Genomic DNA, 12,265 nt, shown 5'->3' on the forward strand with positions numbered 1-12,265 from the left:
ACTGAACTAACAAGGAAAAGAGACAAGACTCAGAGATGGAGAGCAGATGACAGCTAGTGGAGTGGGGGAGGTTACGGGTGGAGTAATTGAGCAAAAAGGAAAAAGGACTCATGGACTTAGACAATAGTGCGGAGATTGTGGGGGGAGGGGAATATAAAGGAACAAAATGTAATGGAAAAAAATACAAAAAAAATTTCTTTTTCAAGAATGAGCATGGTGAGAAGCCTGCAGATTTCCTGGGAAATGTTTTGTGTTAGTTTAAATGTAGTTCATAAATAAACAGTTTTGAGACAAAAAACAAATTCCCAGAAACACATAATAATAGGTGAAAAATGATGTAAATAATTAGAGTTCTTAACTGAAACAAACAAAAAAATATCTTTGGACAAAAGAAAATAATTGTTTCATATTGTATTTCTGTCAAAAGTTAGATTATGAACTAGGTGGCTAGAAATATGAACCGTATTTTTAAAATACCAGATACTCTTCATATTTCTAATTATGTCCCTTGCTTTTCATGATGAGATGATTAATTTAGAGGGAAAAATGTAATGGTGAGAATAGTTAGAACAAAGATCATAATGACCAGACTGCACTATTTTTAAAAAGCACTTCATGATGATAAACGCAATGGAATCAAAAGTGAGTTAACTTCTTGCCATTAACTTAGAACTCTGCAATTATTGACATGAAGGTCAGGAACTTATAATTCCGTGCAAGGACTTTTTCTTCCTATTCAAGGTTATCCCTCCAAAACAAATCCCACCACAAAGAAAGCATTTTGAAGATTAGGCTCAACCAGAGACTCACATCTCCCTAAACTGGGCTTTTGCATTTGGCCCTGATGAGTTACACTGAATTCAAGTGGCACACAGGTATGGAAAAGAGGGGTGAAGGACTACCGAACTCCTTTTCCAAGAAATTACAACTTTCTCCACATCCCTTACTACCAATTGCCACCACTGCCTCCGGACGGATACATGAAAATAAGGAATGTCTGGCTTGTACCTACCACTTTTCTATCAAGTTCAAAAGGTTGTCATTCTTGCTAGGATGTCTCAAAAATCACAGAGTATGTGAAATATAGTTGGCTTTGCCAGATTACTATTTGTAATTTTCTCTAGGAATAATATGGGGTGGGCAAAAGTAGATTTACAGTTATTTGCATGGAAATAACTGTAAATAATATAATAATTAATAAATAATAAATTGTGTCATGCACTCACAACTGCAAACCTACTTTTGCCAACCCCTGATATATAAATAATTAGAAAATAAGTATGGAAATGTATTTAAAATATTTTATACCAAAATATATTTTCCTAAATATCATGTGACAGGTGCTGAAGAAAAGGACATACCATTCTATCAGGTTGGTGCAAAAGTAATGTCCGACTTTTTTAAAAGAAAGCTTTAGACAGTATTTCTTAAATTTGTGCCTCTCCTTATAATTTTTTGATGTCACAGTGACTAATTTATACCTTATTTTTCAGATTATTGAAGTATTGTTCATAATCGTCTGCAATATTTGTACCCATGTTCGTCCCATCTAAAGACATTAGAAATGTTTTACTCTATGAGTTTCATAAAGGTGTCAATGCAAGTACAGCAGCAAAAGCTATTCAGAGCGCTTATGGGGACGATGCAGTAACTGAAAGGTGGTTTTCCTGTTTCCAAAGTGGGAATTTCAGTTTGAAAAACAAGACAAAAGGGGGTCATCCAAAAAAACTTGATTCCGAAGTGCTGGAAGCTGTTGTCACAGAAAACCCCACCATTACCTCTAGGGAACTTGCAGAACAATTTAAGGGAGCCCATACAACCGTGCTACACCAACTGAAAAGGATGGGAAAGATTTCAGTAGTTGGAAAATGGGTCGCACATGAACTGTCTCCAGGAGAGAATCTGCAACAGCATGTTGCTTGTTGTGAATCATTGCTCTTGCAACACCTTCAGGCACCATTTTTAGGTAGGCTTGTTACAGGTGCTCAGAAGTGGATCCTTTACCATAATGTTACACGCCGCCAATCATGGATCAGTCGAGGAGGAAGAAGAGTTCAACAACCAAGAGAAGGACTTCATCCAAAGAAGATCATGTTGAGTGTATGGTGGGATATGGAAGGAATTTTCCATTACGAACTGTTAGACAATAATCAAACAATTACTGCTAATCTTTACTGTGAATAACTTCATCATTTGAAAGCAGCTTTGAACCAAAAGCGACCCTTCTTAGTCAACAGAAAGGGTGTCATCTTCCATCATGATAATGCTCGTCCTCACACACCTCGACTCACCAAGAATTTCTTGAAAGAGCTTGGTAGAGAAATATTGCTTCATCTCCATATTCTCCTGACCTTGCTCCTTCTGAATATCACTTGTTTGGGGGACTACAGAACCATTTTGATGGTCTTAGGTTGACATCAAGAGAAGAGGTTGAAAATGGGTTGGATTCATATTTTGCTCCAAAACCTAAAGAATTTTACAAGTGTGGCATTTATAAGCTAGTTGACAGATGGACTGAGGTTCTAGAAAGCAAAGGAAGTTATGTTAATAAATAAATATTTTCAAAATTATGGGCTTTTCCATTTTTAAAATAGACCTCCAAATCAGCCATTACTTTTGCACCAACCTTATATTTAAGGTAATGAAAACCATTAAGGAATACATATTACTTATAGAATATCATAAAAAACAGATGTTTTGAGACCTTTTGTAGATATTTCTAATCCACTCTTAATTATGATACTAAATAACTTCTAAAACTTCACATAAACCTTTACCCTGGATATTTCACTAAGTATTTTTAGTTACTCATACCAAAAAAAAGTGTTAATTATAAACTTCTAATTATATACTTCTATCGAGTATTTTTAAATTATATTTATTAAAACTATCCTGTATAGGGAACAAAGTTATTTTTTTAAGTATATTAAAATGAGCCCATTTTCATTAGAAAATAAGTTATATTATATACATGCATAATAAAATATAAAATATACCCACAGAATATCAATAAAAATAATCTGTTAGAAATAGAAATGTGTCATTTTCTGATACACACTTTCTGGTTTTCTAAAATGAACACATATTTTAAAGCTTATTAACCTATTTATGTGAAAACATTATTGAGCTAAGATAAAACTGAAGGTTTCTTTTGTTTAGAGGCCCTGTTTATACGTTAATACTTCTGTTGTCCCAACTTTCTAACTAGAATCTAGGCAAAAAGATAAGTGAAATCCAAATAAACAAGTAAGACTGGCAGCCTTGACAAGGTAGAAATTAACATTGCTATCATATTTATCTTACTTTCCCATTCTCAGCATATGGTAGTTTGCAATACACAGTGGCTCATAAGCAACAAAGAAAGAAGGTTCTCTCCTGAGAAGTCGATAAGCTTTTCTGACAGAAACCTAGATTAATGGTCTCTTTCAGCTTTATTAGCAAAGTTGCACCCTGAGGAATGGCTAGGCCACTAAAAATCAAAACCTTGGGGTAAAGCAAGAGAGGGAAACTTCTCTCCCCCTTCTCATTCAATGAGGTGGTCCTATCCCTAGAACAGGTTTGAATACAAACAACCCCAACCTAAGAACAGAGAAATTAAATGAGGAAAATCTGTTGATCACCAGATGTGATTGCCACTATCTTCACATTAAAAAGGGGAGGGGAGGGGAGGAGAAGGGAGACACTCACCCTGAGTAGTTCTTCAATTTTAACCCTGTTACTGGTAATATTAACAGTCACTGATAATATTCAGAAATTAGCCTTAACAAAAAACAGACCAGCAAACACATATGTGCACATTTCTAAAAAGCATCTTCAATTGCACAAATGATAAAGGAGAGTGATACATATTTGATGTCTTGTAGACTAAGAGAATTATGCTCATTTTATATTGAAAAGAAGGGGTCTTTTGATTATAAATGATTAACCTTTTCTTTTTCTTATAACTTCATAAGTAATGGTATCTTGTACTACAGTAATTACACTAAGTATTACACATTAATTAAAATTTAGCAACATGTCATTAAAAATAATCAATTGTCAAGAGCATTCCAAATAAACTTTCAGTAAAGTAAAAATTAAAAACATGTGATTTAAGTTTACTTGTAATTTATTTACTTGTTGGTAAAAATCCCAAACTGTTTATAGTAATAAATAATTCCAGCACCCAATTACACTGGAATCTAAGAAATCAAGGCAACATTTTCATTCCCAGGTAAATTAAAGACAATGAAAATGTAAAATAATCCCATATTAAGGTAAATATCATTCACATATCTAAAAAAGTTGTTTTAATTCTATTCTTTGTGATTTACGCATAGGATGATGCCATAACTGACTTTTTCTACAGTTCAAAAGCTGGCTGCCAAATTAAGTAATTCATTATGGGACTTTTAAATTATAACAAAAGCATCAAAATAATATATAAAATCTATTTTAAAATATCAATCTGTTTTATATATAGCATTTTTGCAATACTGCTAACTCCTAGTAGTAAAAGAATATAGATTTTATACTTATCTAAGACTCAACCTTTATCAAGAATATTTCTCAACCCCCAGAAAAGAAAAACATTCCAATAAAACAAACTTCTTATTTTAGAATGAGTATATACCAAGATCATTTTGTAAAAAGAAAGATTTTTCTTACACAGAGTTGTCACCTAAAATATAGCAATTTGGGGCAATCAGCCACAGTTCCTGTGTTTCTATAGAAAAACAAATTGCAGCCAAAAAGGGGAAAGGAGTGGTCTGCTAGTTGGTGTAAAAAATGAACTGAACCACTCATTCACATAATCAGCACAAAATCTCACCATCCCCAAGCAAACAAGAGTGGGATTAGCAAAAGCTTTAGCAGTAAGTCTCTTCTCTTATTTTCTATAGGATCCCTTCACTTTACATTACCCTTTTGTCTCACCTCTTCCCTTTTTCTCCCTCAAGGATGCCATGATTGATGTCTATTTTAACCATACAGTATTTCACCTATATAACAACAGAAAGGGTCACATTATCTACCCACCATTAATGGAAACAAAAACCATCAGTTTGTCTTCCACCTATGCTCCTCCAGAAATGTCCTCCCAAAGACAGGGACAAGGAGAAATGTGGAAGATGAGGGATACCTAAGATCATAAGAAATGCTAAAATGTCCACTGTGAAAAAATATATACATATATATACTTTCTGTAAAAGGCATCCAAATCTGAAAAGAAGTAAAGCTATCAGTATTTGCAGAGGACATATTGTATATAGAAAACACTCCACCAAAAAACTATTAGAACTAATCAATGAATTCAGTAAAGTTGCAGAATACAATAGCAATATACAAAAATGTGTTGTTTCTGTACTTTAATAAACTATTAGAAAGAAATTAAGAAAACAATCCAATTTTCAACTGCATCAAAAAGAATAAAATACATAGTAATAAATTTAATCAAGAAGGTGAATACCTGTGTACTGAAAATTATGAGACATTGATGAAAGAAACTGAAGAAGACATAGTGGAAAGGTATTCTATGCTCATGGATTGGAAGAATTAATATTGTTAAAATGTCCATACTACCCAAAGCAATCTGCAGAGTCAATGCAATCCCTATCAAAATTCAAATGGCTTTTTTTTTTCACAGAAGTCAAACAAAAACTAACTCAAAATGGATTAAAGACTTGAATGTAAGACCTGAAACCACAAAACTCTTAGAAGAAAACATAGCTCCCTGGCATCAGTGTTGGTGACAATTTTTAGGATCTGACACCAAAAGCAAAGACAATAAAAGCAAAAATAAATAAATGAGACTACATCAAACAAAAAGCTTCTCTCTGCACAGCAAAGGAAACCATCAACGAAATGAAAGGGAGAAAATATTTGCAAATCATATATCTGATACATAGCAAAAAAAATTTTGATTTAAAAAATGAACAGAGAATCTGAATAGTTTCCAAAGACATACAGATGGACAACAGGTACATGAAAAGGTGCTCAGGATCACTAAGCATCATGAAAATGCAAATCAAAACCATAATAATATCACCTCACACCTGTTAGATGGCTGTTATCAACAGCCACGGTAGGTTGGGTGACGCACAGCAGAGCAAAAGGTCACCAGTTCAAATGCAGTCAGGTTCAAATCCGGTCAGGGCACGTGCCTGGGTTGTGGGTCTGGCCCCTGATTGGGGTGCCTGTGAGGGGCAATCGATCAATGTTTCTCTCTCACATCAATGATTTCCTGTCTTTCTCCCTACCTCCCCCTCTCTCTAATTACGTTAAAAAAAAAAACCAAAAAGGACAAGAAATATCAAGTTTGGTGAGGATGTGGAGAAATGGGAATACTTGAGCACTCTTGATGGGAATGTAAGTTGGTGCAAGCACTGAAAAACAGAATGGAGATTCTTCTAAAAATTAAAAACAGAACCACCATATGATCCAGCAATTTCACTTCTGGGTATTTATATGATAAAATGAAAGCACTGACTCAAAAAGATATATGTACCCCCAAGCTCACTGCAGCATTATTTACAATAGCAAAGAAACGGAAGCAACCTGAAGTGTTCACCATGGATGAATGTATAAAGAAAATGTAACACACACACATAGATACACATATACAAGCATATAAGTCAGCCATAGAAAAGGAAATCTTGCCATTTGTGACAGTATGGATGGACCTTGAAGTCATTATGCTAAGTGAAATAAGTCTGAGAAAAGCAGATACTACATGACTTGACTTATGAAGAATCTAAAACAAAACAAACAAACACAAAAAACAAACACATATATGCAAAGAAGGACGGGGCAGAGGAGGGGAAAGGGGAAATATTGGGACAACTGTAATAGAATAACCAAAAATAAAAATTAAAAATTATTAAAAAAATAAGATATATGAATAAAAAAACTGTTCTAAACACTGTTATTATGTTATTTGATATTGTAGCTAAAGAATATTGGTACTTGACCACTTTTCCTTATAATGAAAAAAGAATTTTCAGAAAGTTAAGTACATATACTAATTATCCAATTTGTTAACAATTACTGAGGTTGGATTATGTATCCAGCTCTTTGCTAGCTATAAAGGATAAAAACAAGTAAAATACATGGTCTCTGATTTCAGGAGTTTATAATCTAATTGTTAAAACAAAAGTATCACACAGGAAAATTACATTAAAAAGAAAGACATTTACATTTTATAATCCATAAGAGTAACAGAAAAAGATGAGTATAAACTGAAGGATAAAAGGTTGGTGAGAGTCCCTAGTAGCCTTGATGAGTAATTAAGATTTAGACTGGTAAAGGGAGGAGAAAGGCATTTTTGATGAAGGATAAGCATGCCAAGGCAAAATGACCAAAATAAACATGATGTGCAGGAGACTGTAAAGAAATAAATCTAACTATGAGAATGATCCAAAATATATTTCATTTGGGAAGGTACATAATTTATGAAAAAATTGGCTTGAAAATCTGTTTGAGCAGTTGAGACTCGCAAAAGTGAGCCATTAAAGCAAAGTTTTTAAAACAAATCTTTAAATAATATTTTAATATACAGCCATGTATCAAGTCAAAAAAATTTGTTTTATATTTCATTAAATTTTACTTTTAAAATACTACAGTGTTAATTGTGGTTTAATTTTTTTAAAGAGGTATATGTTTTAGAAGTAAATATTGAAATATTTACAGATAAAGTGATATAATTATATGGTTTGCTTTGCTTGAAAATAATGAGAAGGGGAAGGGTGGGTGACCTTGAACTGATTGTTGAAGATTGATGATACAAAGAAAGTCCTTTTACTTTCTGGCCACCACTTTTTATATGCTGAATATTTCCTAGTGCAATATATTTAATCTACTAAATTAAGAGTATTACTGGGAAAACTCAATATTCACATAATGATTAACTATATTCTAATATTTTCACAAATTTATTTTTTACAATCACTTAAGGATGATAAATGACTGGTGTGAAATACCCAATAGACTATTAGGGTCCAATCATGAAAGCTTTACAAACTGTAAGTTAATTCAAGAAACTGCTTGCTTCAGAGAAGCTTTCATAGCTATTTTAACTCAAAACAATTTTGCTGGATTTATATTTTTCACTTTTTAAATTTTAGATTCTGCAAATCCAACACCAACTAAATACAATATTAAGAAGTTAATGTCAATCTTAAACAACTTTTCTTCATGGTTTCAGATATTATAACATAAACTTCCGTGCAGTGACAAAGTTAACACTACATGCTGGCATGCATCTCAACAGAAGTCAATACCAGCAACACATGGCATTCCCAAAATAATGCTATCAGAGACTAATTCCATTTTTACTTCTTCCTGTTCCCCACAAGCAGGTGGCAACATAACACCAATTTCAATATAGCAGACAAAGTTACCCCTCCTCAGACACAGATGACCACCACTTCAGTCTACCACAGAATTCTTGCAAAGGAATAGTTTGCTTTCACCCTGGCTTAAAGATATTTTATGTAAAACAACTTTATCATTCTGACTGTTCATTTCTTGAACTTCACCAATAAAAACAAACATTTATTAAGACCAGCGCTGTGTTATATATGTTATCTCAATTTTCAATGCAACCTTATTTCACAGATGAGAAAAGCTTTAGAAGATTAAGCTCCTTGTGCAGTCCTGTTGGATTCAGGATCTGAATTTATTGGGTTGGCCAAAAAGTCTGTTACATTTTTCCTTCAAAGACATTTTTCATTTTTACCAATATCTTTATTGATCTGAATATTTTGAGTATGTTGGCTATCTCACCATACTGGCTTCTGGTGGGGAGAGGCCAGGGGTGCTGCCAGACATCTTCCAATGCATAAGACAGCCCCACAGCAAAAAGTCATTTGGCCAAAATGTCAATAGTACCAAGAAACTTTGCAAACCACCTTTGACACATACAATCAGTCTCAGCACCTTCTCCATACACTGCACAAATCTTTTCTGCATTTCGGTTGCATTTTTACCTTTCTTGAAATAATAAAGCATAATACACTGAAAATGTTGCGTATTTTCTTCCATCTTCAATATTAAAATGGCTGCACAAAAATTCACAAATTTTTATTTTTATTTTTTTTAAATGCACACTGACAGCCCTGGTTGGTGTGGCTCAGTGGATTGAGCGCCAGCCTGCAAACCAAAGGGTCCCCAGTTCGATTCCCAGTCAGGGCACATCCCTGAGTTGCAGGCCAGGTCCCCAGTTGGTGGCGCACAAGAAGCAACCACACATTGATGTTTCTCGCCCTCTCTTTCTCCCTCCCTTCCCCATCTCTAAAAATAAATAAATAAAATCTTTAGAAAAGAAAAAATAAAATACACGCTGTTGTGACAACTACCACAATACAATCTAATAAAATTGTTTCGAATGAAGTTAAAGACAACTAAGCACTAGTAGAGCCATCACATGGAAAAAACTAAATGAACTTTTTGGCCAACCCAATACATCAATCTGACCTCAAAGTCCATGTCCATAATCACCTCACTCTACCATCTCCCACAAAATTAAACAACTCTATGATCAGTGGTGTATATTATGAATATAATGATGCTCATATAATCTTAGAGTAGACTTATGGGATAATTATCTTTTTAATAAACTAATTCAACAAGAGGATATAATCTATAAATAAAAGGCTGATTTTTTCTTCTCCTTATTTTACTATATTTCCTATATTAGAAGTTTTATAATGAAAAAGCTCTTTAATCAATAAATCAATTTGAGTTTCAAATGATTTTTTCTGATATTGAATGAGACCCTCTAAGTTTCACAAAATTTCTTACATAAAAGTTTCTTATTGAGCTTGAAATAAAATGGTTATTTAGTTATCTACAAAGTTAAATAGCAGTAAATTAAAATACTGCTACCGAATGTTAAAGCCAACCAATTCAATCTTGGAGCAACGTGTTTACCATTATAGAATCAGAGGTCCTGAAAATACTGATCAGGCCTCAACACTTCCAAATAGTGAATGGGAACCATCTGGCAAACTAATTCCGTTTTCAGAAGTTGTTTGATTTTAGTAGCAGGGGTAAGGGCCGTCAATTTCATTCTTCTGGTGTTCATACATGCCACTCTCCCCCAAATGTCCACCAGGACCATTAACTTATGTCAGATGACATTTTACGTCTCTGGCCTCTAGCCTGTTCAGATTACATTACTGGAATAATATACAAATTTCGGAGGTTCAACAATAAGAACCTGGTGAGTTCTTTTGCAAAACACCGTGACATACACACCGAAAGGATTAAAAGGTTTTCCTGCTATGAGCAACGTGCTTTGTGGAGGGGGTACCTGTCAATACAGCAGCAGCAGGGCTACTCAACTCACACAAACCTCACCCAAACGAAGAGGAAACGAAGCATTTAAGCAATAAAAATGCCCGTGTGAAAGTTTCCTTAAGTGTTCTGAAAAAAGGGAGGGCCTATCAAAGTCCCTGGAAAATGGAACGCTTTTTTCTTTTTCTCCTGGGGACCGAGGCAGTTGGCGGCGCTGGACTTTTCTGTGTAGGAAATGACCCCGATCTGAACCCCATGCTGAGCAAGGGAAACACCAGCGAAGTATCGATCCGCCGTGGGAATTGGCTCTCTCTGGGTCTTCCCTCCGCGACTAGTCCCCGCAGGAGCGGAGCGCCGAAATCCCTGTAACTCCAGGACACAGCCCTTTCGGTCACCTCCCCAGCACTCTCCTTTCGGCCCCCACCTTGTTTCACCTGCGGCGTCAGCGGAGTGCTTTTCCTAACCGTCCCGCCCGGACAGACCGACAACCTACAACCAATTAACTGCTGCGGAGCCGCCCTCCCGAATGCGCTTTCAAGCCAAGGAGACTCTCGGAATTCAGGGCCGCATAGCTGTAGACAGGTTCCCCGCCAAATCCACTCTTCTTTGACAGATCTGATCATCAGAAATGGTTGTGTTTTCCACACACACACACCCTTCTCCGGGATGTCCTTAAACCACACTTGGAGAAAGTGCTGACCCCCAGACACACACGCATGGAGCCCTACTCATCATGTCATTCCCGACCGCCCTGGAAGACTAGGGGACAGAGGGAAAGAGACCAAGCAGGGGCCCCATGTCATGTTCGGGGTCTGTCCCCCGAAGTTTCAAGTGCACGTTACGCTCCTGCAGCCGGAGCCTCCACGGAGGTAGAAGAGAAGAAAGAAAAGGGGCGGGGTGCGGGGGATTCTGCTGCAAGAAGCCCCGTCCCCGCGCGAGTTCCAAGGACCGGATTTCCCTCTCTCCCCTTCCCCCCCCACCCCACCCCCTTCGCCCGGCGGAATTCCTGCCCCGCCACGGGCCGGGAACAATGCCGCAGCCCGGACTCCCACCCCCAGGGCCCGCCACTCACCACCCAGGTCAGCGCCCCGTTGCCGCCGGCTGCCGCGCCGCCGCCGCCTGCCTTAGCCATGACGGGTGCCTCCGCTCACAGGCCCCGGGCCCCGGCCGCCGCTCCCGCCTCCCTGCGGGCCTCCCGGCCCCGCTGCTCTGCACCGACCGCTCCGATCGTCGTGCTCTTAGCGGCGCCGCCCCCCGCGCCCCATCGCCGAGACCCGGGAGGACGCCTGGCCAAGCCCACCAAGGAGGCCGCGCCGCCCGCTGCCCTCAAACTCGAGGCGCGGCGTCCGCGTCGCCCGGGCCTAGCACTGTCGCTGAGGGAAAGGCACAGGAGGAAGCGGGAGGTCGCCGGCGGCGGCTAAGCAGTGGCGGTGCCTCCTCCTTCTTGCGGGCGCTCCGCCAGCGGGGCCGAGGTCCGGTGGTGCAAGCAGCGAGCTCGGCCGTGGAACCCGGGGAGTCCAGACGTGGCGGAGACGCAGAGGCGCCTTGTCCTTCCTCACGCTCCACGAAGGCCGGCTGCTCCGGGTCACGGAGTCGCCGCCTGCCGCTGCTGCCTCAACGGCGGCCTTCCTAGGGCGTCCTGCAGTCCAGACTTCCTCACATCCACACACGGACGGGGACAATAAACAGAGCCTCCACCGCCGCGGTCGCCTCCCTCTTGTCCGGCATAACACCGCACACACACAGTCACACACCAGGGAGGGAGGGTGCGGCGGGCGCCCCCGCTGTCAATCAGAGCCTCGTCGCCCAATCGGGGCCTTGTCACCCAGGCTCTTGGCCAATCCCAAAAATTCCAAGCCCCCCGAGGGGCGGGACCCGAGGGGGAAACGTCATTGCGGGTAGCAACCGAAAGGAAGACTTGGGGCTTTTTGTTTGCGTGTGTGTGTGTGTATGTGTGTGTGTGCGCGCGCGCGCATGTCGTTTTCCATTTGAA

At 38.5% G+C, this 12,265-nt stretch overlaps 1 protein-coding gene across 1 annotated transcript in view; it reads right to left on the minus strand.

Annotated features, from left to right (window-relative positions):
* TOP2B (DNA topoisomerase II beta) overlaps positions 1-12,023 on the minus strand; it is a 63,923-nt gene extending 51,900 nt beyond the window's left edge. The window contains exon 1 of the mRNA XM_090284397.1: positions 11,345-12,023. Within this exon, the coding sequence (XP_090140523.1) occupies positions 11,345-11,404 (60 nt within the window). The 5' untranslated portion in view covers positions 11,405-12,023. The remainder of the gene's footprint in view (positions 1-11,344) is intronic.
* Between the last annotated feature and the right edge of the window lie 242 nt (positions 12,024-12,265).

Source organism: Furipterus horrens, unplaced genomic scaffold (genome assembly GCF_987537825.1).
Source record: "Furipterus horrens unplaced genomic scaffold, mFurHor1.1.pri manual_scaffold_7, whole genome shotgun sequence".
Lineage (NCBI taxonomy): Eukaryota > Metazoa > Chordata > Mammalia > Chiroptera > Furipteridae > Furipterus > Furipterus horrens.